The 26662-nt window shown below is 44.5% G+C and overlaps 1 protein-coding gene across 1 annotated transcript in view; it reads left to right on the top strand.

The window, feature by feature from the left end:
• Positions 1 to 26662, top strand: part of KCNH5 (potassium voltage-gated channel subfamily H member 5) — a 228276-nt gene that overhangs the window by 30251 nt on the left and 171363 nt on the right. The window contains exons 3-5 of the mRNA XM_075926373.2: positions 8768 to 8874; positions 13856 to 13984; positions 24291 to 24406. Coding sequence (XP_075782488.2) covers positions 8768 to 8874; positions 13856 to 13984; positions 24291 to 24406 — 352 coding nt within the window. The remainder of the gene's footprint in view (positions 1 to 8767; positions 8875 to 13855; positions 13985 to 24290; positions 24407 to 26662) is intronic.

The following is a 26662-nucleotide window of genomic DNA, read 5'->3' as shown; positions in this document are numbered from 1 at the left end:
ACCAATGAAATGAGACCTGGGAAGGTCTGAGGGGTGGCTGCAGTTTCAGCATATTTAGGCTGTACAGGCAATACCTGAGTTACGCGGATCCGACTTATGTCGGATCTGCAGTTACGAACGGGGCTTTTCTCGCCCCGGAGGACTGGAGCGGCGGGACGCCCTGATGCACTGCAGTCCCGCCGCCCCCATCCTCTGGGGCGAGAAAAGCTGCTACACGTCTCCCTGATCTGCTGGGGGGGGAGCCCCCCCAGCAGACCAGGGAGACGCGGAGCAAAGCCGCGGAGCACGCCCGCAGCGGGACAGCCCGGGCGCGCCTGGGCTGTCCCGCTGTGGGCGTGCTCCGCGGCTTTGCTCCCCGTCTCCCTGGTCAGGAGACCAGGGAGACGGAGCAAAGCCGTGGAGGGCGCGGGCGGTCCCGCCACCCGCATCTCCCTGGTTTGCTGGGGGGGGGGTGCAGCTAGTGCCCCCCCTCTCCCCCCAGCAGACCAGGTTTTTCTTGCCTACGCCTGGGGCAGAGCAGCTGGGGTGCTGCTGGGTTGCTCCAGTAGCGCCGCTCCTCGGCGCTACTGGACCAACTGGGCAGCACCCCAGCTGCTCTGCCCCAGGCGTCCTGATTCAGCTGCTGCTGGTCAGTTTCAGCAGTGGCTGAATCAGGACACCTGGGGCAGAGCAGCTGGGGTGCTGCTGGGTTGCTCTAGTAGCGCCGAGGAGCCGCGCTACTGGAGCAACCCAGCAGCACCCCAGCTGCTCTGCCTCAGGCGTCCCCAAGTCAGCCGCTGCTGAAACTGACCAGGGGCTGACTACAGGAAGCCCGAGGCAGAGTTGCTCTGCCCCAGGCTTCCTGGAATCAGCCGCTGATCAGTTTCAGCAGCAGCTGACTTGGGGACGGCTGGGTTTCTTAAGTTGAATCCGTATGTAAGTCAGAACTGGCGTCCAGATTCAGCCGCTGTTGAAACTGATCAGTTTCAGCAGCGGCTGACGCCAGTTCCTACAGTCCCTATCTTGTACGTAAACCTACAGTCCCTATCTTGTACGTAACCCGGGGACTGCCTGTAATTTCACACACAACAATTCTTTACTTCCAGTTGCACGATGAGCTTAAATTGTCCCAGAGAAATATTTTCCTTGCATCTGTTCATGCTCATGCAAATTTAGGCCTTATTGAATAAATCAAAAGAGTGAACTGTTATAAAATCTTTCTGAAAATGATACTGCTAGTCGTATTCTCAGAATATCAACTCAATGGTCATTAGTAGACATTGATTCCTTTATGCAAGTACTCATGGAAAAAATCCGCCTGTTGAGCACTTGGTTAGCAGAGCTTTCCCACGCATTGTACGTTTGTCATTGTCTGGGCACTGCTCCAGTCCTCTCTTTGTCTTGACTGTCTCAACAAGGCTTAGTTTAGGGCTGGGTGTGGCCAACAGTTTTCGGAGACATCCTGAGCTTTCCTGGGTTCCCTGAACATTTTGTAGAAGGCTCAGAGGGGTATCTGTGTTAGTCTGTAACTTTAAAAACGAGAAGTCTGTGGTGTGAAATTCTGCACACACTTTTCATATGCAAATTTGACACCGTCTCCATTGGCTTGAACAAAGACTTGAACTGGTTAACATATTATAACACCAGCTTTCCTTACATTCAACACTCTATTGACATCAAAAGGTAAGTAAGAAGCATTTCCAGCACACTCAATTAGCCTCATCAGCACTGGGACTACAACTGATGGATAATTCTTTTTCCCTCTCCCTTCTTCTTCTGAGGCCTTTTTTCCCCTTCCACTCAAGATCATTTCATCTGAAGAAGTGGGTTTTGCCCATAAAAGCTCATGATACCATCTACATGTTTTGGTAGTCTTTAAGGTGCTTCTAGACTATTTGTTGGTTTTTAATCTATATTTTTGTTAGTCCCTATGGTGTCCCAGGACTACTCGTTTCTGAACCTTTTGTGAGAGTCTGTGTATGCCGGCTGAATCACACCTAAAGAGAAAGATCATTAGGGGACTAGAGCTCTTCATTGAACTGGTTGTTTGTAGTCAGCATTATCAGGGAAACTGCTGCAGTACTCTGTTCCATGTCTCAAAGACTGAGGGAAACATTCACTCCTGGTTTGATTTACTGCTGTTTAAAGTTGGATGAAAAGCCTGTGGGTGACATCTTGGCTCTGTTGAAGTCAATGGCAAAACTCTCCTTGGCTTCAGTAGGGCCAGGGCTTCACCTTGTGTATTTAGAGCAGTGTTTCTTAAACTGTGTTCTGTGGCACACCGGTGTGCTGTGAGGCAGTCGGAGGTGTGCTGTGGAGAACGACAGAATTCAAAATGGCTGGGTTTTTTTCTTTCTTAATTTTCCCCTGACCATTTTTTCCCCCCAACTTTTTTGTTGAGAGGGGAAAAAAATCTTTGCTGTTCCCCAATTAAAAAAAAATATTGTTTCATGTGCCTCGATCTTAAAAAGTTTAGGAAACACTGGTCTAGTGTACTGAAGTCAGCATTCAGGAATAATGAAGCTAGACACTGAGAAGATTTCACATTTACACTGAAGGCCCCTTCCACCATCAGGATGGTGCAAAGAGCCCTCGTTGTGAATGAGAATCACATTGGCATTTCCAGGGTCATTGAGACTCTTCATAATGTTCTTTATAAAGAGTGGCTGTGCTTGAACTTGCAGACTTTTGAAGTGTTTAATTCATAAATCGGTGGCTGTTCATTTTGGGTTAATCCTTTTCGAGCTGGCGTTGGCCAGCGTAATGCTGTTGTGTCCCGTTTCCTCTAATGCCTCTTGGTAAGTAAGGCTGTAATTTGGGTTTAGGATTCTGCCATGCTTTGCCGCTCACCCAGCATTCAGAAACTCACAGATTCATCCATTAACACAAACAGGACACTACGGGTGACACTAGCAGTAGCTCTCTGAAATTAACTAGGGATACAAGAGTCCTGTACCCGCTTAGAGCTGCTTTGTATTGTGTGGTGGTTCTTCTTTTTCAGGGGGTGCTTGGGAGGGACACAAGGGACTAGGGATGTGACTATATAACCAATTAACTGGTAGGTTAAGGTTAACCGGTGGGGGCTGGAGCAGGCGGCTGCTTCAGCCCCACAGGGGGCCCACTGTGGACAGAGGCTGATGGTCTGGAGCAGCCCCTGTCTGCTGTGGGCCCAGGCGCTCTGCAAGCAGGGGCTACTCTGGTGTCTGAAGCAGCCTCTGTCCATGGCAGAACCCCCTGCAGGCAGGGGCTGCTCCAGCCTCTCCCTGCATTGGACATAGGCAGGGGCTGCTCTGACAATGTTTAACCAGTTAACCAATTACACTGGGTTTTACATCCCTACCATGGACAAGATAAGTAAAAAATGACCTGCTTAAGAAAGAGAAAAACGTAGCTAACGTTGCTCCTTTCTGTGACTATCTCAGTGAGTCTTGTGTTTCTGCACTAAGTCCATTGTCTGGATTGTAAGACTTGTTAGTCTTTAAAGTGCTACATAGTCCTGTTTTTTGTTTCAGCTACACCAGACTAACATTTCTATCACTGGAGCACAGGAGTATTCTTTATATTTGTCTTGTCAAGCGTTGATAGCACACTCTACTAGGGATGTTAAATATTGGTGAATTGAATAGTCGATTAACCTCATGAATTCTTATCAGTTACTTGACTATTCTATATTCCCTGGGTGGGGCTGGCAGCCAGTACACTCCAGCCCCACTCCCTGGGAGCACCCTGCTATCCCGCACTGCTGCCTCTGTATCAGAAGCAGCAGCGCAGGCTGCCAGGTGGAATCTGGTCCATGAGGGGAGTCCATTTATAATCCAGGGGCAGCAACACGGTGTGGCTGCAGCACCTGTCCAAGGGGTGGTCTGAGCTCCCAGACCCAGCATGAGCTGGGACTGAGCTGGGCTGCTGGCCAGCCTGCTAAAAAATTTACTGGGGGCGGGGGATGTGTGTAGTCTATAGCAGCAGTTCTCAAACTTTTTGGGCTCCAGAGCCCTTTTACATGAGTAAAAATTTATGCAGCGTCCCAGCGGTCCACTGATTGTATGCGTTGTACCTATCGATGTTTCCAGTTTGTCACCTCGCGGAGCCCCTGGAGATGTCTCGCGAGCCCCGGGGCTCCGCAGAGCACAGTTTGAGAAACACTGGTCTATAGCATTAACTGATAAGCTTTTGCTTATCAAATCGACTATGCTCTTACATACCAGCTCTGTACAAGTAATAACTAACAAGAACAAGTGGCAGAGGAAGATCGTGTGATTGATTAAAGGCGTGAACATGGGTGGTTCTTCTCCCTTCTCCCCCACCCTCATCTCTATGGAAAAAATAGGAGAGACAAAATTAAAATAAATCTGAGATCAACAGGGATCTTCTGTAACATAGGGCAGAGTTGCTTTGCAAGTTCCTAATGTACCTGATATCCAAACTTTGTCTGTTGAAAAGATTTGTCATTGTAGCACACAACCAGTGTTCCCTGTGAGCTGTGCGTTTGTGTGGCTGCTCAGGAGAGTTTCAAATGCTGCCCAGCGGATTAGCAGAGCACCCCCAGCTAGGTTTTTTGTTTCTGCTGGTGGTGCACATTCACACATGCCTTGGCACAAACAAATTTATTTTGCATGTGGGTGGAAAATATTAGAGGGAACATTTCACAAGACGTTAAAATATTTGACTGCCATCATAAGCTGATTTAAATGTGAGCATCCAATTGATTAATAATATTCAGCAGAATTGTATAATTACTCCTGAACTTCTAATAGCAACGCTATACAACAGTGGGTTTCAAAGTGGGGTCTGTGGACCGCTAGTGGTCCATGGATGCCTTGCAGGTGGTCCATAGCTCAAGCTCAATCCCCACTCTTGTTCTCCTTCTTTCTCTCCCTTCCTTCCCCTGCCAGTGGGGAGCCCACGCTGGTGCTCCAGCCTCGTGGCCCCCCTGCAAGGCTGGAATGCCAGTGCAGCTTCCTGCTGGGGGGGAGGTGGGAAGGGGGTGAAAGAGAAAATCACGAGCTTCCCCACTGGATCTGGTTTGCGGGGAAGAAGAGGAGCCAGAAGTGGCTCTGTGCACTACCACTCCCCATTCCCTGGCTGGGGCCACAGCAGTACACGGATGTACTGCCTGGAGGCTTTCCCTGCTGCTCTCATTGGCCAGAATCTGAACAATGGGAGCAGCAGGAGGCTGTGCTTGGGATCAGTGGGGAGCACAAAGGCAAGTAAGTGCCCCCTGCTGCTCAGACCCTGCACCCCCATCCACTCATGCACCCTCTGCTGAGACCGTGCACCTTCCCGGCCCCCCCCCCCGGCCAGATATCCTACTCCCACTTTGCTCCTGCATGCTTTCCTCTGGCCAGACACCCTACACCAGGGGTGGGCAATAATTTTTTGCTGGGGGCTGCTTTGGACATTTTTGAAGTGGCCCTGGGCTGCATAGGAAGGGGTGGGGCATGGAGCAGAAGAGGCATGGCCACAATATTTTTGGGTTCCTCACCCCCAGACAATGATTGGTCTGGGGTGAGGGAGTGCCTCCACCCCATGTTCTCCCCCCACCAGGTGCTCACGCCCCTGGCATGGGAAGCGACTGCCCTCACTCCCCTGCCCCTAGGCCAATTAGGGCCTGCGGTAGAGCAGTGCACAAAGCCTCCTCCACTCTTTCCTCCTCCCCCCCCCCCACCCCATGAGCAGCTTGCGGTGCTTCAAAGTGGGATGTGCTCCTGGCAGGGCAGGAGGAGGCTTTCTGCTCTTGTCCACCCCCAGGCCTTAAGTGGCTTTGGGGCGATGGCCTACAGAAGCCCTTTTTCCCACCCCTGCCCTACTCTCATTCTGCTCCTGCACCCTCCCTTGCTCCTTCACCCTAGCCAGGCACCCTGCCCTCAGCCCGCTCCTGCACCCTTTCTTCTGGTTGGATTCTGTACCCAACTTTGCTCCTGCATCTTCCCTCCTGGCCACACACTGCACCCTCTCTTGCTTCTGCCCCCTCTCCCCAGCCAGATACCCTACTCCCAGCCTGCCCCTGCAACCTAACTCCCATCCAGACCCTGCACCCTCACTTCCTCCTCTACCCCACCTCCTGCCCAGATTCTGTTCTCCCATCCCACACACTGGCAGCCCTATCCATTACATTGGACCCCTCATTTTTTCCCCACCCCAGAGCCGGGGGGGAGGGGTGTCCACAAAATCCACTAACCCCATAACCCCCAAAAAAGTTAATCTGGCCTATTGGAAACCCTCAGCCTCAGTCTTCCCTGTCCCTCCCCCACCCCCCATGGGCCTGGAGCACCAGAGGAGTGAGGTGTCTCAGTTGGGGGTCACATTAGTGAGGGTCAGGTGTCTTTGTGCATTTGTTTTTTCTTCCCTAAGTGCAGCATCTTACATTTGTCTTTGCTGAACGTCATTTTGTTGTCTATAGCCCAGTTCTTCAGTGTATCAAGATCAATCTCAATTTTAGCTCTATCCTCCAAAGAATTGGTATCCCCTCCTTGATTTGTGTCATTTGGAAACTTGATCAGTATGGTCTCTCTACTTACATCCAGGTCTTTATGAAAGATGTTTACTATTCCGGACCCAGACTGGATCTCTGTGAAACCCCCAGTTATGAATCCACGTAATGGTAGTTTAGTTGAGCCCACATTTCCCCAGCTAATTTACCAGAATGTCATGTGAGAGTATGTCTACACTACCCCGCTAATTAGAACTAGCGGGGTAATGTAGGCATACTGCACTTGCAAATGAAGCCCGGGATTTGAATTTCCCGGGCTTCATTTGCATAAGCGGGGCGGCGCCATTTTTAAAACCCCGCTCGTTCGAACCCCGTGCAGCGCGGCTACACTGGGGCACGAACTAGGTAGTTCGAACTAGGCTTCCTAGTTCGAACTACCGTTACTCCTCGTGGAACTAGGAGGGTAGTGTAGACATACCCTGAGACTGTCAAAAGCCTTGCTGAAGTCCACCTATATTATACCCATTGCATTCCTTCTGACCACCACATCAGTTACCCTGTCAAAGAGGGAAGTCAAGCTGATTTGGCATGATTATTTGTTCTTGGTAAGTCTGTGCTGGTTGCTAGTAATTGCCCCTTCATCTTCCAGGCATTCGTAAATTGAATATTTATACATCGATAGCTAGGAAGCTACTAGAGCAAAGTCAGGATGACTGGTCCACAGTTCCCTGACTCCTACTTCCCTCCTTTTTAAAGCTGGGGCCTATACATTAGCCCTTTTTCAGCACTCTGGGACCTTTCCTTTCATCCACGGGTTTGTAAATATTGCCAGCGGCACCAAGATTTCGTCAGATAATCCTTTCAGTACCCTTGTGTGAATAGCTCGTAGCCTCGCTGATTTGAATTCATTCAGATTTGCCAGAAGATCTGATGTGTTCTTTGCTTATCCTGGTCTGTGTCCTGTCTAAGGTGACTTCGCTAGTGATCTGGTCATGTTATTTTTTGAGAAAAGACTGAAGTGATGGAGGCATTGAGCAGCTCTGCCTTCCTATCATTTTCTATCAGCTCACCTCCTCCAATTAGCCACGGACCCACATTATCCTTAAATTTGCATTTATACCCGCTCAGTGGAAGGGAGGAGGAGGAATGAACAGATGCATTTGGGTACTTTCCCCAAACAGTATGGTACAAAAATAACTGAATAGCATGAATGAATGCCTTTGCATGCTTCTTAAAATGTTGCATAATAGTCTAGCGGTTTGGTTTCGTAACTTGTGCAATAAAAGGCAATACATACGGTTCTGTTTTGTTGCATAAGATAGAGAGGGGAGGAAAATATTGTGTACATAAATTGCAGAGGCGTTTAATGGAGTTTTGCACATTTACATCAGCACAGAGAATTTGAATCAAGGACGCCCTTCTATTGAAATTCACCCTGCCAATATGAATTATGGAGGGTGGCACGTCTATGAGTGATAATTGGGATGCACTGTTTGAACATGGTAGTAGGGGCACTGACCCAGCACTTAAGTGCACGTCTAACTTTAAGGATATGAGTTGTTCGTGATTTCCTCCCCACTCACAAGGGGTAAATGGAAATGATGGGACAATTTATGCCCTTTAAAGCCGGGCTGGTTTGCGAGAGAATTGCAGCCTTTATTTCTTGCTGGAGAAATTTTGACTTGATTCCTAATCAGACAGTTATAAATAAACTCTAAAATTATCCGGATGTTCCCTGAGACGTTCAGATAATCAGAGAACAGAACCATAGAATCATAGGGCTGGAAGAGACCTCAAGAGGTCATTGAGTCTGGCCCCCAAACTTTGATCCTTTCCTCAATTTTGGATTTGGGCCATGAAGGCAAATTTTGGGTGACTCAACATTCTCAAACTCATACTTGGATCATCAGGAATAACTTGTAGTAGATTCCATTCTGCCTCAGAAGTCTAAGGGAATCTATCAGGATTTTAGAATTTACATGGCTTTTGTTTACTTTTCTTCTCCATTTCATTATTTTGTTACTGTATTATTTTTATGTGTTGCCCCAGTTATAGTAATAGCATGTGCTTTTATATATTGTTAGCTCTTAAAATAAAAAAAAACTAGCCTTGAATGTATAACTAAAAAGTCACTTATATAAAATGATAAATGGCAGCACATAAATCTTTCTTACAATAGATAAGCAGCCACAGTTGTTTGCTTTGTAGGTTTAATGGAAATCTTGGCATATGATAAATGCTGAAATGAGGTGTAAATCATAGTTAAATTTCAGTGACTGACAAATCCAGCATAGCCAATGCTTTATTTTACTTGACTGTGGGGGGGAAAAAAAACAGAAGTGGATTTTTCTTTTCCAGTTTTATGTACGGAGAACTGACGGATAAGAAGACCATTGACAAAGTCAGACAGACTTTTGACAACTATGAGTCAAACTGCTTTGAAATTCTTCTATACAAGAAAAACAGTACGTATAAAATTGTATACAGCTTTTGAACACTGATAGTACTTTAAAAAATGAATAATTGATCAACACCAATTTTTCTTGAAACATTAGTATGGGAGTTTGGAGAAAGATTTTTAAAAGTCACAAGCGATTTTTGGGTGACTTGTATTTGAATGGGCAGCGTGAAAGCCCTTTAAAGGGTCTGGTTTTCAGAGAGTGGGTTCTCTGCACTTTTTGAAAGTCTGGTCCCTTTAAAATGTCTCAGGTGAGCACTGCAGAAACACAACTCATTTTGAAACTTTTTGGGTAAATGAAGGGGGAATACAACTAGGTACCTTGGTAGGAAACACTGTGCAAGGTGCTTCATGCAGATCAGAGAATTTCCCTCAATTGTGACCTGGAACACTCGTGACTCAGGTGTTTGAGAAGGTCCTGCCAATGGTACTTGCTTATTTGATGGCTCTGTGAGGCATAAAAGCCACCCAGTCAGATCTTGGATGAGACCACCAAACTTAAGACCCAGTCAAGAATTACTACAAGGTTATTGAAAGGCAGAGGGCTATGTAGTTACTCAACCATGTGAATATTCTTTCCTTTGGCTGGCCTCCGTGTTCCAGAGCCTCATCCAATAGTTGGGTCATATGTCACCCAATAACGTCTGTCTCTCTCTGGTAACTATGAATAGAGGATTTCAGATAGTGCTACTTCCTGAGATTATACCTGCTAAGACTCTCTGAAATGGTACGTGTGTTCTTTATACTTTAATTCCAGTTTCCCTTTTTAGGAGAAATCATCCCATCCTTTGTCTTGTGCTCACTTAAGCAATTACAAGTGATCCTAAGTTTCCCCAAATTCCCAAAGTATGTTAGCAAACTTTTCCATTAAAAGAGGAACACTTCCAAGTATTGCTGTAGATGTTTGGACATGTCTTGGGAATGACGCCCAGTCTGGTCTTTGGAATATGGTCATGTCTGTGCCTTTGCTTTCTTGCTGCTCTGCTTTTTTGTCCATGTAGTCTGCCTGATTGCTCCCACATTTTAGGAAAATTGTTGGTCACAGGACGGCCCCGCGGGATTCAGCCCGTCCTTTGCTATTGGGTTATCTTATTAAAAATAAGCTGAAGTGGCAGTTCCTGGTTAGTAGTTGTCAGTCTTTCATTGAATTCCTTTCCCTTCTATTTTTAAATAGAAAAAATAAAAGCTTTCCCCTGATCCCTTTTCCATAGCAGGCCAACGGCTTTTGCTTAGAAAAGAATATTGCTTGCTTGAGTAGATTGCCTCTCAATAAATCTCTGCAACACAGTTTCCTCATTAAAACCTTCAGCTGTACCCAGATTTCCAGCTCTTCTGTCTCTAGCTTTTTATAAGATATGCAGGATAATGGAAGGACTCTGTAATAAGAAAATATCCAAGTACAGTCTATAGGGTCATTCTCTGTTCAATCTTGGAACAGAGCCCATCCATCGATACAGTCTCTCTCCTCTTCCCCAAAAGCCAAGGAATAAGTCGCTGTTTGCTATTAACACTTTCACAGGCCAACCTGTGTGACAACAAATGCGTTGTCCAACACTCGGTTCTATCAGTCGTAACCTACACCTGTCTTTCTGCAGGTTGAAAAAACTGTCCTTACAAAAACATTGAGACTATGCTAGGATTTATTTGGGCATAAGCTTTCGTGGGTGAAAACCAAGCGGCTGACAGTGACTGTACTACAAAAGCACATGTTTAGGTTAACGCTAGCAAAATATAGGAAGTGTACATTTCTTCCAGTACACCTGCAGAAAATACAGACTGAAGGGTTTCATTTTATTCCCATTGAAGGCCAGGTGTTTCAATTCAGTTCTGCTTTGAGTTCACTGCATTTTCTTAGACCAAATGAGAGAACACCCAGCATTCATTTTCAAACCCCACCTCCATGTCTAGCTGTGCTGTGTCCTCATGCCTATGAGTTCCTCAGGTTTTTCTCCTGAGCTATCCTTTTGGTAGCAACGGAGATTTGTTTGGCTTCTTCTTGGCCTCCAGCATAGTGCAAGGTATTATCCCAGCCTGCTGCTTTCTGGCATTATCCACAGGATTGCTGCCCTTGGGCACTTACATAGCATTTTAGTCCTGCTGCTATGAGGACTGCCTCGTTTCCCTATGTTTATTAGTGCCTTCTGCTTTTTTAATTAGTTACTTGTCTAAAGCACTGCACATTACAAAACTTCTTAGACTTCAGCGTTCAGGGCTGTAAAACCTAAGTTGGCCATTGGGAGTTGAAATGATGGCGCAGTCAGCACAATATCCCTAGAATAAACACTGAACAGGCTTTCCCTGTGCTTGTACAACTTACTGGTTTAATCACAATCAGGTCAATGTAGCCACACTAGCCATGGCGAATTGCAGTTTTGACCTTGTCCACACTAGGGATGTAAAGGACTAGTCAACAGGATAGTTGACTAGTTGCTCCCTGCCCCCCGCCCTCCCTGCCTCTGTCAGATAGAGGTGTAACCCATACACCTCGTGTCGTTCACTGTCCCATGCAGTGGCACCTGGACCAGAGCAACAGCTAAGATCAAGAGACCTCTACAGCATGGGCTGGAGCCATCTGGCTTTTAGCTCAGAGGGTAGAGGCTCCTATACTAAGCTCCAGAGGTCCCAGGTGGTGGTTACGGAGGCAACAAGGCGGGGGGGGGGAGAGAAAAAAGGGGTATTTAAAAGTGCATGGAGCCCAGGGTCAGCTATTCGGTGTGGCGCTGCCACTTAGATTCCTGTGGGGAGCCCGGCATCAGACTCCTCACAGCATTTCAAAGTGGCAGCACTGCATGGAGCCCGGGATCAGCTAGGGACTCCCCAGTTGACCCTGGGCTCCGTGCAGTGCTGCCACTTTGAAATGCCAGGTGGAGCCTGGGATCAGATGGGGACTCCAGCTGACCCCAGGCTTTGTGCAGTGTGAAAGCTTTGAAATGTACAAGAGTGAGTCCCCAGTGGGGGCTCTTGTGCATTTCAAACAGGAAGCGCAGCATGGAGCCTGGGGCCAGCATGAGACTCTTGAGTCCCCTGCTGACTCGAGGCTCCATGAGGGTGCTTCTGATTTGAAATGCATAAGAGCCCCTGCTGGGGCTCTTGTACATTTCAGAGGTAGAATGCGGAAGTGCTTGTCGAGTAGTCCAATGGAAATTCTGTCAACTACTCGACTAGCAAATTAATCGCTACTTAACATCCCTAGTCCACATTGCTCCTATTCTAAACCATTTTAGTTGCTGTGCCCTCTGGGCAGCTATTCTGCAATTTCTGGTGAAACTCCAGAAGCAATGCACGGTGGGAGATTTTGAAAGGCCAACAGTGTGTTGTGGGTTCACTAGTCTATGCCCATACTGCCACTAAAATAGTTCAGACTGAAAACATTATTTAATGTGGTTGTAAGCATGTCTAATCCAAATGGCGTTCTGCATGTTGCTAAGCCATCCTCCAGCATCAGGCCTGAAGATGTTCAAAAGATGCGTAGATGCTTGTGAAGCAGCCTTCGCTGCCCTGTTCTTGGCCCATCAGTAGCCTCAGTGAAGAATGACAAGACGACATGCTTGTTGTGATGCTGCAGTTCTGTGGAATCACACTTAGACCAACACTGTTGAATGGAAGTGAGCTGTGGGCACAGAAGAAAGCTGAAGAATATTGGAATGGTGTTTTCCATTGCATAAGAAAGGCCATAATGGATCTGAACAAACGTCCACCTAGCCTATTTTCCTGTCTTCTGACAGTGGCCAATGGCAGGTGCCCCAGAGGGAATGAACAGAACAGGTCTTCATGTGATCCATTCCCCCGTTGCCCAGACACAGAGAGGTTAGGGACACCATTCCTGCCCATCTTGCCTAATAGCTTTTCATGGCCCTATACAGTACTCCATGAATTTATCTAGTTCTCTTTGAGCCCTGCTGTAGTCTTAGTTGTCACAACCTTGTCTAGCAAGGAGTTCCGCAGGTTGACTGTGTGTTGTGTGAAGAGGTATTTCCTTTTTTATTATTATTATTTTATTTTTATTTAAACCTGCTACCTGTTAATTTCATTTGATGATTCTTGTCTTATGGGAAGAAGAAAATAACTCTTCTTCGTTTACTTTTCCCACACCAGTCATGATTTTATAGACCTCAGTCTTATCCCCCTTAGTCATCTTGTGATCTCTGTCCACTTCTCCATATCAAGTGGCAAAACAAGTTCAGAAATGAGGATATTAAAAGCTGAGCCAGCAGCAATCTCCACCAGCAGTGGCATTCTTGGCCTCAACATATTATTAGACAGGAAGACCAACCAATGGCAGAGTGGGTAGTAAAGAATGCTGCTACTTGGCCAGCAATTCTATGTTTGCCAAAATACTCAATGATGTAACAAGATTGCCAGGGATGGACTTAAACCAAATATACAATCACATCATCTTTAGCACATTGCCAGAGATTAACCCTTATGGCAGTTTTCCAAGAGGCCATGCCTCATGCTGATATTAAACCGTTTGGAGCATCTATGTCTATGGATGTCAGGTGTTAGAAGCTTGCTATCGGAGGGATAATGAAAGGTATCTTTACACATCATAGAGAACCAAAACAAAAGGGCAATGTGGGCCTTCAAGGTTTCCTCCCACTTTGATTTTTACTTTAGAACTATCAGAACATTTTGCCTATCCTGAGGATGAGATTCATCTAAACTCCAAGGAGGGTGGTGAATGATTTGGAGAGACCAGGCTAAAAGGGGACCAGTACAACAGTGTTATAGCAGAAAGTATTTGGGTGCTTTGGTCACTTGTGGTAGTTAATTGGATTGCTAGTGTTTCCTCATTTTAATGTGTGTGGAACTATATTAAAGACCCAAATAAACATGAAATTAAGGTTTTAGCAAAGGTACAGACGTCTAGAAACGGTTTTCAGTTACATGTATTTAATAAAGCATTTAAAACATGAAATGCCCCATATAGGAGTTGTAGAAAGCTGCTGTTTCTACCACATGCCATGGTTTCTTTCTCTCTTCTCCAGGAACCCCGGTTTGGTTCTACATGCAAATTGCACCTATAAGAAACGAACATGAAAAAGTGGTTTTATTTCTGTGCACTTTTAAAGATATCACTTTGTTCAAACAACCAATTGAAGATGATTCAACAAAAGGTAATTTTGGAAATATATTTATTATTGTTAAAATACACATCTTGAAGTTGAATCTCAGAGGAGAAGCAAACTATGAATATGAAATATTTCTTGGCTTCAGGAAATAATTAGCAATATGCAAGAATTCTTGCATCATTCTGCTATATGTGTGGTATAAAACTCTAAAATCAAGTACTATGTATATAACATTCACTAAGAGATGCTGCAGCTGTCCCTAGACTTGGTATATCTTTTTTTTGGCGGGGGGAGGAAGGGGCGGGGGAGGACGGGAAGAGGGAAGAGTATGGTTTCACCAATTGTTTCAGCACAGCTAGATTTTGCTTACGTTAAAAACTAGTATTACTTTTGGCCATCATTAGCCATTTTCAATCATTTGTTAAGTTTTACTGTTTATGGGGATTGAAAATTAAATAGCTTTCCCTAGAGAGATTATAATTTTCTATTTAGTAAATACTGGGGTTTTTTTTATGTTGAAGGTGAAGTTACAATGAAACGGACCATTTTGCTTGTTCTTTGTTTGTTTGCCAACAATGAAATCTGCATAGCTAGTTGTTGTGTTTACTTGTTAAGAGCAGCTGCAGATGGTGTTCATTTGGATGTGCAGTGGGCCTATTCAAATAAACACCCAGAGCCAGATCCTCATCTTTGTCCAGGACAGCTACTGGAAAGGGTGAAAAGGACCTGTTTATATAGTTTTCCTTGATCCTGAGGCATATTCTGTACTTGGTTACGGGAATTAATATTTTGTTGCATGCACGTCCAAGATTTGCTTTGAATTTGCTTATTGTTTATTTCTCACCTTTCTCCCCAAACTTGGCAAAGTCTGTGTTCTCAAGGAGAGTTATGCATACAAAAAGCTTTAAAGAGAAACTCTGGGTATCATCCCAGCTCTAAATGATTTTCCTGCAGTGAGGATAACATCTGATTATCCATGCTCAGGTAACTCAAAAGATACTGAATTTATTTGTCAAGCTCTCTGGAGAGGCTCATGAACACGTATGTCAACCTCTAGGCAAACTGTCAAGTAACCAGACACAAACATCTATGTTCTGTGACTAGATTTCACCAACTAAGTAACAAGTATGAACTCTTCAGACACTGTAACAGCCTTAACATGGAGTCCCAGAGGTAAAGAAATGGATTTCAGCTTTTTGGGTTCTGTACAAAAACAAAGCACCAACCTATCATTAATCTACTATCTGTTTTGTCACCCAGGCAAACCTGCCTTTGTGAATGATGGTCCCTTGCACCAAAAATCACAATGTTCAGGTTACTCCCAGTCCCAAAGGACCAGTAACTTTCCCCAGGTCATTTGTACCTTAAATCGCTCATCAAACACTATGCTTGTTGCTAATCCTATATTAAACTAAGTACTAGGGAAAAGAAATGAGTTATTTAGAAGGTCAACACAAGTAGACCTAAATAAGTTACAGTCTCAAATATCAAAAGATATAGATGTTGCTGTAATATGCAATATCTTTGAATCCTTGAAGGCTAACCCAGTCTAAGCAGCTTAGGGATCCTTTGTTTATGCTTAGAAAGTTTTTCTTGACACAGATTTTTATTCCCTTCCCCCAGAGCTCAAATTGATGAGATGAGGTTTTGTGCACATTTCCATTTCATGGATTTTTTTTTTGGAGATGGGAGGGGTTAGGGGGAGGGGGCGGAGAAGGGGGGGAGAGAAGGGCAGATGATGTTCCACAATGGCTGGTCTGATACTCATAGGCCTTCTTTTATTGGGCAGGAGATGACCTCCCTTAACCTAAACTAGGATTTTCATACTTGGTATTTTTTTCTCTTTTTATGGGGTGGGTTTAAAGTTTTAAAGCGAACATTTTTGTAGTTACAAAGCAAACTCTTACAACATCTGTATTCTATGATATAAGGTAAGTGGGTTTAACATGCAGCAGTGTATAAGCATTTCATAAATTCTAAACTCTAAATAAATTCTTATAACTTTACTATCTATTTTGCCAATATTAACACACGGCTGGGCCAGACTGATTGCCTGCTATGAATATGTCAGTTTTCAGTGAGGCTTGGGGCTCTGGCATGAGTTGGCACCTGTTCTGCCAGTATTTACTTCAAACTCTGAGGAAACAAGCAAATAAATATATAATTTTAAAAATACATCTTTGAGCTAAGACCAAGTATGAGACATTTCTGCCTAGAGATGAATTCTTTGTAAAGTGTAAGTGCATGAACACCTGAAATGGAAATGCCTTCTCAGCCATAGGTGTTACTGCCACTACAGTGGAATTAGTATCTCCACTAATGTTTCTTTGTTACACAATAAACTCCATGGTGTGAAACATGCACATGACCAGTGCTTCAGCCCAGAAAACAATTTCCTGAAACTTTCAAGGTAAATTCCAGCTAATTAAAATAACTTATTAATTCTTCAGGTGTAATAATATGGGGACAAATCCTTCTTGTCCCTCCTCCTTCTTTGAGAGTGTGGGGCTTGCCCTTCATGCATGCCCTTCATGCAATCATCCCTCAAGCTCTGCCTGTCTACAGGGTGCTGCATTAGGGATGGAGGGAGGCCCTGTGTCACTCTCTTGCTGCACAGGTCCAATGGCACTGTTATCAAGATCTCCCCTGGTGGTTGTTGCTTAGGCAAGGACTGCTAAAGAGGAATCCCAACCAGAGCAATGATATTAGCTCAGATTGTATGAAACCCCGGTGGAGTTGATAATCTCCATCTCCTGCCCTTGCTTGTTGTTGAGCTGTCTACTTCCCAGCCCCAGTTAACCCATTGCCTGCCTGTCCCCTTGTATAGATCCTTGCAGAGTGCTTGTTAGGAAAGGGAGAAAGTGGATGGTGTAATGATGGTGGCTGAACCCTCTTTCGCTCCAGTCTGGGGGCTGTGGTAGAACCCATCATAGGGTTGCCAGGTGTCTGGCTTTTGTCCCCAGAAAATACCGGACATGTAAAATGTTTTTCTTGGACAGAAGGCCGCTTGGGACATTATTCCCCAGCCACGTCTGGTGGGGGCAGGTGGAGCGCTGTGACTCTTTTTAAAGAGTGCTGTGACTGTGTGTGTGGGGTTTGTTTGTTTTTTCTCAACAGCTTTGGTCCCCGTTTTTTTTTGTGTGTGTGTGTGTGTGTGGGTGTGTGTGTGTGTGTGTGTGTGTGTGTGTGTGTGTGTGTGTGTGTGTTTCCCAACCAATTTTCCCCCTGCCATGTTCAGAGTTTCACAAAAAATAATCTGGCAACCCTAAATTCATTTGGCTTCCACTTCAGTGATATATGTTGGTAGGGGGAAATGTTAAGAACTTGTGAACATTCTGTCTGTTGCTGCTGTCTGAAATGGGAGGGTGTCATTATTTTCAAATGACAATTATGACATGTAGGCACCATTATAAAACATTGCAGGAAAGCTGGCTGAGATCGTAGCCGGCAAGTTTTAAAAACACACTTCTGTAAACCTATTTTCTGGGGACGGAGAGGTAGAAGTCTAACAGCAATCGATCAGAGTACTTTGTGTAAAATATCAAATGGCAAGTCTGACAGCCCCACATCATTGGCCTGATATTCCTCTCAGTTATGCTGATGTAAATCAGGAGGAGCTCCCTACATTTTTTTTCCATACATTTCTTTCTCAAAATATAAAACAATAAATGTTGGCATCAGAATGTGGGGGAGAGGAAACCAGCACTGTTGCATTGCCTTTTGTGCCTCAAATGAATGAGGCCATGTTATCCCACTGCATTGGAATTACAGCACTACTTTGTCAGAGGTAGTGCTATAGAATATGCATAATTCATTTGTCTTGCAGATAACATCATAGTATGCTCACATCCTCTCAGAGCACTTTAGTTTTGAATTATGGGCTTGATATATAAATTACAATTTACTGGGAAATTTAGAAGCATTTATGAAAAGCAGTACGATAAAACACTGCTTTAAAGTACTAGAATTTGTTGTTGAAAGAGCTTATTTAAAAAAAAAAAAGACTTTTTTGTTTTGAGAGACTACCAGGGCTATGAATATATATAACATATAAGTGAAACACATGCACAATGTAACTGTGAATGGTGTATTTGAGTTATGGTCTATTATTTAAGATGTCTATTTCATTTAAGATGAAAAATTCAACAGCAATAAAATATTGATGCCATTATATACTAATCCGGCCATACAATGTATTCTGCAGTATCGGCAAGTATATTGCCAGATCCTAGAGCTATAATATATCACACTCCTGCGAAGCCCAAAGAGTGTTTAAAATAATAACAATTAGAAGTGACTCAGGAGATAGGCTAGGATACAGAATCTTTCCCTTCAAGGTCTTTGGCTTCAATGTGACCCAGATGGATGGGTTGCCAAAAAGCATCTCCTTGGTTTTGGTGGCTTCAGTCCAGTTTCTAGTGGGAAAATGTCCACCTCACAAAAATCGTCATTGCAGCTGGCACTTCTTTCGGCAGTCTGAGCAAGGATGGAGGATTAGTTATTGATTCCTCTAGGCCTGAATTTTACACTTATAAGTTTCCATTGGTGCTGCCAGAGTTGTATGTGTGCTGTTGATAAACCCAGGGCTTAAGTTTTTAGGGCTGTAGTGCCTTCCACAAAAACTAAATTCACATATAAGAATCTGGAAATGCTAGTTAAAGGAATATTCCTGATAGAAGTATACATGTTCCATATAGGGTTGCCAGGTGTCCGGTATTCACCTGGACAGTCCGGTATTTTTGGCTCCTGTCCAGTAAAAAATTCAGAGAATACTGGACGCCTAAAATGTCTGGTATTTTCTGAATTTTTCCCCGTCCAGGAAAAATGGTCTCTTTCTCCTCCCCCAGCCCCCCCTTTGGTCTCCCTTTGGTCTCCCTTCAACACTATTTGGGGGGTGGTTGTTTGGTATTTTTGTTTTGACCATCTGGCAACCTTAGTTCCATATACAACCCAAAAACACATTAACAATCTATAAATCTCTTGCAGTTAATGTTTAATAAAAGAATAAATCCATTGAAAGAAAATCTAATCCACCAAGAGGTACAATTAAAATAATTGATGTAAGAGTTACATAATTTGTTTAAATTGATACATTTTCTGCACACTAAACTAATAACTCCTAAGCAATATATGAAATAATGAATATAGTTCTAAGTATCCAGGTTTCTAATGCTTTTTTTGCGTACTTGCAGATCAGGTCAAATAGCTGCATTTATTATTGAGCTTAAATCTAAAAATTCACATTAATGGCAGGGTCATGAAACTTGTTAAGAAAAATAATTGTAAAATAAATATGGAACGTTCTGTATTTTAATGAGTTTGTGCATTATTGGGTGTCAGTTCAGCTAGAAGGAAGGCTGAAAATATGTATTATATAAAAATACCTCTCTCTCATATAGCACCTTTCATCAGTAGAGCTCCAAGCACTTTGTAAAGGAAAGTAGTATCATTAGCCTCGTTTTACAGCGGGGGAATTGGAGGCACAGAGCAGTTCAGTGACTTGCCTAAGCTCACCCCATGATTATGCACCCATTTTGAGTTGACCAGGGGCGGGCGGTGAGTGCAAAATAGGTGTGTGCCCACTTGTTACTATGCAATCAGTGGTGCATTCAAAAATGGTTGTGCAAAATTGGAAGTTGTGCCTAAATTGTATCCTAGTATTACAGCATATTATAAAACAAAGGAATTCACAGCATTTTGAAGTAAATAGATTTGGCCTAATACCACTGGGATATCTAGTTCCTTAATAGTCTCTTTGGCTTCAGTGGGCCTGCTTCTATTCCATTTACCTCTATCTCCGGTGAAGCAACAGTACAGTGGAAAAATTTATCATAGAAAATAGCCTATTTCACTAACTATTTGTTATCCATAATAAGAAACAAATATCTAGCCAATGTAATGATCTGATTGGCTGAACAGCCATAAATGATTTAGAATTGCGTAACTGATGTTAGAAGCTGATATATCTTTCTCATTTTATATTTCCAAACTCCTTGACTCAAAAATTGCTAGCTCTCTGCTTTAGTTTCTGTGGCATAGACTATAGATGGTTTAAAGTGTTGTATATTAACCATTTCATGCTTTACTGCAAGATGAAAAAAGGCCTTTTCATTGTCTGAAGGTCTGTCTTATGCTTCTGTGAGCAAGAATCAACATTAGAATTGCTGTAATTACCCTTTTGTAGTCTTTTTGCAAAGAATATCATTGTTAACCTAAGCATTTTTGTGCAGATTAAGATCTTAGATAGTATCCCGGATGCATTGATTTAAATGCCTTCATTATTTCCTTTACTTAAAAGATCAGACGAGCCTTGACAAAAAGGTTAATTGCAGCCCAGTAGAGCTACACTAATGTTTTCTTAAGGAAAACAAGTCCTGTCTGGATTTTTAGCAGAGCAAAGATCCTAGTAATCACTTCATATTTTCCTGAGACATTTAAACTCTGCATGTTCATATTCTTTTATTAAGTTTGCAGATGATACAAGCTGGGAGGGGTTGCAACTGCTTCGGAGGATAGGGTCATAATTCGAAATGATCTGGACAAACTGGAGAAATGCTCTGAGGTAAATAGAATGAAGTTTAATAAGGACAAATGCAAAGTACTCCAGTTAGGACAGAACAATCAGTTTCACACCTACAGAACGGGAAGTGATTATTTAGGAAGGAGTACTGCAGAAAGGAATCTAGGGGTCATAGTGGACCACAAGCTAAATAGGAGTCAACAGTGTGACACTGTTGCAGAAAAAGCAAACCTGATTCTAGGATGCATTAACAGGAGTGTTGTGAGAAATACACGAGAACTCATTCTTCCGCTCTACCCTGTGCTGATTAGGCCTCCATTGGAGTATTGTATCTAGTTCTGGGCACCGCATTTCAAAAAGGATGTGGAGAAATTGGAGAGGGTCCAGAGAAGAGCAACAAGAACCATTAAAGGTTGAGACAGCATGAGCTGTGAGAGAAATTGAAAGAGCTGGGCTTGTTTAGTTTGGAGAAGGGAAGACAGAGGGATATGATGCAGATCTACTGGAGGGAGTTACCGCAGAACAAAACACATGGTGAAGATACAAATACTTAGCCAATATTCATTAGGAATTATAAAATTAATATAATATGCTAATCTTGTAGCTGCAAAAAATGTGAGCAGTTACATGCGCACGAGCTGTGCAGTATAAAGTTTTGCTTTCTATTACAGAGCCTGCCGTGAAGCCTCTCCGGGGGCGGGACAGCCAGCTCTTGACTGCTCAGCTCCCGGGGAGTGAGCAGGCAGCTCTTGCCTACCCAGCTTCTGGGGAGACTTCGCTGCCCGACCACAGCAAAGCTGCCTCCCTGGGAGCTGGCAGAGGTTAGCCGAGATCATTAACTGATAAGCATCAGCCTCTTGGTTAAATGGTTAATTGAGTAAACTCTAACATCCCTAGTATCATAACTTCAGATACAAAGATGATGCCTGGATTTAATCAGAGTAATCATACTTGAAAGATTATAACTTTCCCATTGACACTTTACACAAGATTTGTTACAACTGTCTATCGGTGGCAATATCAATGATAGACATGGTCACCTTTAATCATACAGACTCATACAGTGCAGGAACCAGAAACCAATTTAAGAAAGAAAACCCTTCTCTCATGGTCAGCTTATTCCCCAAATTGTCATACAGTAAAACTCCAATTGTCCGGCATCCAGTGGTCCGGCACTCTTGATAGTCCAGCAGCAACTGGAACCCGGAAGTGCGCCAGGCAGCAGGACAATTGGAGCGCCTGTGAGACCCCTGCATGCTTACGGGCTGGGAAAGGGAGAGGGGAAAGGAATTATATCCCTGTGACGAGTCTGCTGGGACCACACTGTGTCTGGCCAGGGAGCGGGGGTGGTGGAGAACTGCACGGCGAGGGGCGAACCCTCCACCATTTTTCAGGGAGGCGGGGGAAGCCCGATGCAGCTGCCTGCTACAGGCCAGCTGGGGCTGCAAGCAGCAGAGGCGGACTTAGGGAAGCGGTGGGGCAGAGCAGCTGGGGTGCTGCCGGGTTGGTCCTGCAGCGCCGCTCAGGTGAGGGGCGGCGCTGCGAGACCAACCTGGTAGCACCCCAGCTGCTCTGCTTAGCTGCTTCCCGAAGTCCGCCACTGCCGCTTGCAGCCCCAGCTGGCCTGTTGCTGGCGGCTACCTGGGGCTTCCCCCGCCTCCCTGCAAAACGGTGGAGGGTTCACTCCTTGCTGCACCATTCCCCGCCAATTTCGAAAATAACTAGCGCTAGTCTGCGTCTACACAGCAGGCAGTTATTTCAAAATGGTGTCAAAATACTGTTAAGCTGGAGGACTTCTTACTCTGACTCCTGTAACCTGCATTGTACGAGGAATAAGGGATGTCAGGAAGAGTGCTCTATTTCAAAATAAGTGCTGTGTAGACGCTCCCTATTTTGTAATAAGCTACTCAGTTGACATAAATCAATTTGTGTAGCTTATTTCGAGTTAATCCCTTCAGTGTAGATGCACCCGTATAGTTATTCAACCCCTCTTTGTATATTTTCCTCAGAGGACTGGCCTAAGCATCCACTCAGCGTGGATACAGAACACGGAATAGATGATTTTTTTTAATTGATGGCTTTGTGAGGTATTTCTCACCAGTTTTCTGATTGTAACACTAGCGGTATTTTAAAATCCAGATTTCTCTTAGATGGAGACCATCAGCAGTTCATCACGTACTGAAGGTGCTGTATGAAAGGGATATAAAAAAAGGGAATGCCTTGCAAGTCCATCATCCACAGAACCGAACAAGAAAAATCCTCATCTAATCACTAGGCAGATTAATGACCTAAACTTCAGGGAACAAAGTAAATCTTGACTCAGTGACCATCTGCCGCTTTAAAGTTCTGTATAGCTGACTAAGCTGAGATAAATCAGACAAATGAAGGAATCCTGGATGGAGTCCAGATATTTGACAGCAGTTTTGGCTTCACTGATGACCTATTCTTGTGACCTCTGGGTTGCAGGGAATGGTTACAAATTAAAGGTTAAATCTTAGCCTCTGTTCACTCCCACTGATACTAATAGATGTTCCATACAGGGAGAATGGACAGTGGGTACATATAGCTCTATAGTCACACCTGTATGCAGGTGGGTGATCGTACCTCTGAACGGAGTAGCTCTTTTTCTGAAGTTCTGTTTCATGTTTGGACAGTACTGAAGGGAAACTGTGTGATGTGTTGTGGCCTCTAACAATTATGTGAAACATAGGCATTGAGTTGTCATAATTCCACTAATGTGCCCAGCTGCTGTCTGAAATCACTGGTTAGGAAAGATGAAAAGCTCTTCTAACGCTTTTTATTTACTACTTCCTCGTTCCTGCTCCCTGCCAATTCTGTAGAGCAATTAAAAACAAAAGAAAGTGCAAGATTTTTGTGCTACAAATTATTAGCTCATATTCAGAACAGTGAAATGGATTTTGACATTAATAGAGGAGAGTACATGTTCCTAATTGAATATCAACAACTTCTGAAGAGAAAGAACATGCCATGTTGTTGGCAGTTCACAATTAAGGCTTTTCATTGGATAGCTAAACAATAATAGTCCACGGATGTTGTGCATTTTTACACTGCAGATTCAGTGTGGGGTTTCACAAGTAAAGCCCCTTTGACTATCCCACATGCTTTTGGGCCACTTACCAGAGGACTCCTAACATTCCAGATCCCTGCGAGACTTCACACTGTTGCTATTTAAAAATACAATTCTAGAAATGTTTCCTCCTTCCTTTCCCAAACATCGCACCTGCCCAATGCTCACGTTAAGCAAGATTAAATCTTGTTCCTGCAACTACTTTTCTGTACAGAGAAAGCATCTGTCCCTTTGAAGTCTGGTATTTCACCTCTTGTATGGCTAGAAGTAAGGCTTCTAGTCTACTGCATATGGGGAGATTTCTGGCTTTACAGTGGGATGCAGCATTTGGTGTTGGATCTTTTTTGGAGGGGTGAGAGGCAGGTAAAGGAAGGGTCAACTTTAGGTATCTAGCTCCTGATCCAAAATCCATAAATCATCAAGAGTCTGCCTTTTGGGTTCATTGGGTTTTGGATCAAACCCTTGGTAGAGTTCTCTGGATTACAGACCCAGTACTCAAGACTGGCTTGATGCAATGACTAGTGAAATCAAGATCCAGTGAAAGTAAATGCCAAAGTATGTTAATTTTACACTTGATTATTTTTAACTAGCAGAGGGACCTACAGCATAGGTTGGTTTTTTTTATTTTGTAAGGGATGGGAGTCTAGTGTCTAATGCCGTGGCCCTTCGATCATTCAACACGAATGAGATTTTCATTCGCTCAATCATAATTCAATCCAACTGTTGTCTTCTCTTCCTCACAGGTTGGACAAAGTTTGCTCGATTGACACGAGCTTTGACAAACAGCCGAAGTGTTCTGCAGCAGCTAACGCCAATGAACAAAGCTGAGGTGGTGCACAAACACTCAAGATTAGCAGAAGTAAGTGAGAGACAGATTCCTAATTGTACATGTTTTAAAGACAGGACATGAAGGATAAAAGAAGTGGCATCGTTGCTCACTGCATTTTAATATAAAGAGTCGCCTTCCCTGCTCCTGATTTCAAAATACCTCTCTTACAAGAAAGAGCATATTGAACATGAATAGCCATTTTTTTCTGGATGGGGCATGACTGGTTCCCATGCAAAAATATACAGACCTCTGTTAACTGCATTGCTCTTTGTTCGTGTTTGTATAACTGTCATTTTGGTGCATTAATCAGGTATTTGCACACCGGAGGGTGCACTATTCCTCCCTCTAGGGTTGCCAGGTGTCTAGTTGTGAACCAGACAGTCCAGTATTTGAGCTTTCTGTTCGGAAACAAATTGAGAAAATATAAATGTCCAGTCTTTTCTAAATAAGATGTAATGTCAAGTGTGTCTGGTATTTTTGTTGAAATTGTCTGGCAACCCTACCTCCCTCAGCATGCAGTTTTGCACTCAAATACAGTCAGATTGTGACACCTTACTGCCACCAAGTAGTAATTTTCTCCTCTAGTGCCAAAGAAATAACTTCTGGACTACTTGAGGATTAAGATACTATCCCATAAGAGTCCCTGTTTGGCCATATAATGATTTGCATGCACAGAATGTGCTCTTGCATTTTGGTTCGTGCAACTGTTGCAACCAGCTTTAAAAGTCTGTCCTGCTGTGTTTTAATCACCTTTCATTCTTTACTAGCTGTAAATTAAATCCGGTGTTAACCAGCACATATACCTTTAGCTGTGCAAATAATGCAGCAGCTGAATGCTCTGAGGTTAACCAATAAAAAACGGTTTGCTGCTCTCTTCTCTGATCCCAGTGGTAAATAGGAGCTGCCAGAATATATGAGCTACTGAAAGTGACAGTCCCAGTCTCTCTGTACCAGAGGGCTTTTGTACTGAGTTCAATGTTAGATTGATGGCAGCATAAAACGTATCCTGCTGCCATCATAATTTTTGCACGCTTTATACTAAAAGTTAGGCTTTAATGAAATCAAAGTTGACTTTTATTTTTATACAGTTCTCCACCATTCTCAGTGCTGGTTTTTTCCACATCCTGTCCTCCACAGGCACTGAGACTGCCTAGATGATGTAATGGGTTGCTCCCTTCCCTAGCTTCTCTGTTTCAAAGACTTCTCAGTGCCCTGTGAACCTGGGTATGCCCAGTAGTTCTGGGCAAGATGTTTGCCATTCCAGATGGGATAGGGCTCACTCAGGGTGGAATCCACTGCCTGTATTTCAATATTAACTGTGTGTGTCATTTGCAGACAAAAACAATCCAGGGAATATTGAGCAGCATGAAGTGGAATGCTCCTTATAATTCATTGTCCTCTATAGGCAAACCTTTTGCTGCCTATATGCTATGTCAAGTGCAGCATGGTGGAATTAAAGACAGCTTTTATATTTATACTATCATTGGTTATGTTTGGATGGGAGCTAAGAAGCGGCTGCAGCATGGCAGGCACAGAGAGAGACCTGGTCTCTGCCCCACTGAGATTATGGTCTAATCTGAAATGAGATGCACCATGTGACAAATGTGTGACTGACAGAGAAGAGAGTACAGGCAGTCCTCGACTTACGCGGATCCGACTTACGAACGGGGCTTTGTGGCCCCGGAGGTCGAGGTAGCGGATTGCGAGACCGTCTCCAGCAGACCAGGGGCACCGGGCGGGTTCCTGCGCTTCTGAGGCTTTGCCAGAGCAAAGCCTCAGAACCGTGGGAACCGCCGCTGCTGCCGCTTGAGTCCCGGTGCCTGTGGTCTGCTGGGGACGGTCCCCAGCAGACCACAGGCACCGGGACTGAAGCTGCAGCCGCGGGGGGGGGGGTCCCGCGCCTCTGAGACTTTGCCAGAGCAAAGCCTCAGAGGCGCGGCACCCCGCTGCCGCTGCTGCTCTGCTCCCCGTGTCCCTGGTCTGCTGGGGGGGGGGCGCGGATAGTGTGCCCCCCCAGCAGACCAGGCTTTTGCCCCCCAGCAGACCAGGCTTTTGTTTTGGACCCTGGAGCAGAGCAGCTGGAGCGCTGCGGATTGGTCCTGCAGCACCCGCTCTGGGCACTACTGGACCAACCCGGCAGCACCCCAGCTGCTCTGCCCCAGGTCCTGATTCAGCCGCTGCTGGTCAGTTTCAGCAGTGGCTGAATCAGGACGCCTGGGGCAGAGCAGCTGGGGTGCTGCTGGGTTGGTCCAGTAGCGCCGAGGAGCGGTGCTACTGGAGCAACCC

This window comes from Pelodiscus sinensis, chromosome 5, assembly GCF_052426305.1.
Source record: "Pelodiscus sinensis isolate ZL-2025 chromosome 5, ASM5242630v1, whole genome shotgun sequence".
NCBI lineage: Eukaryota > Metazoa > Chordata > Testudines > Trionychidae > Pelodiscus > Pelodiscus sinensis.
The sequence above is the reverse complement of the archived record's forward strand: the minus strand, read 5'-3'. Positions and strand labels throughout refer to the sequence as shown.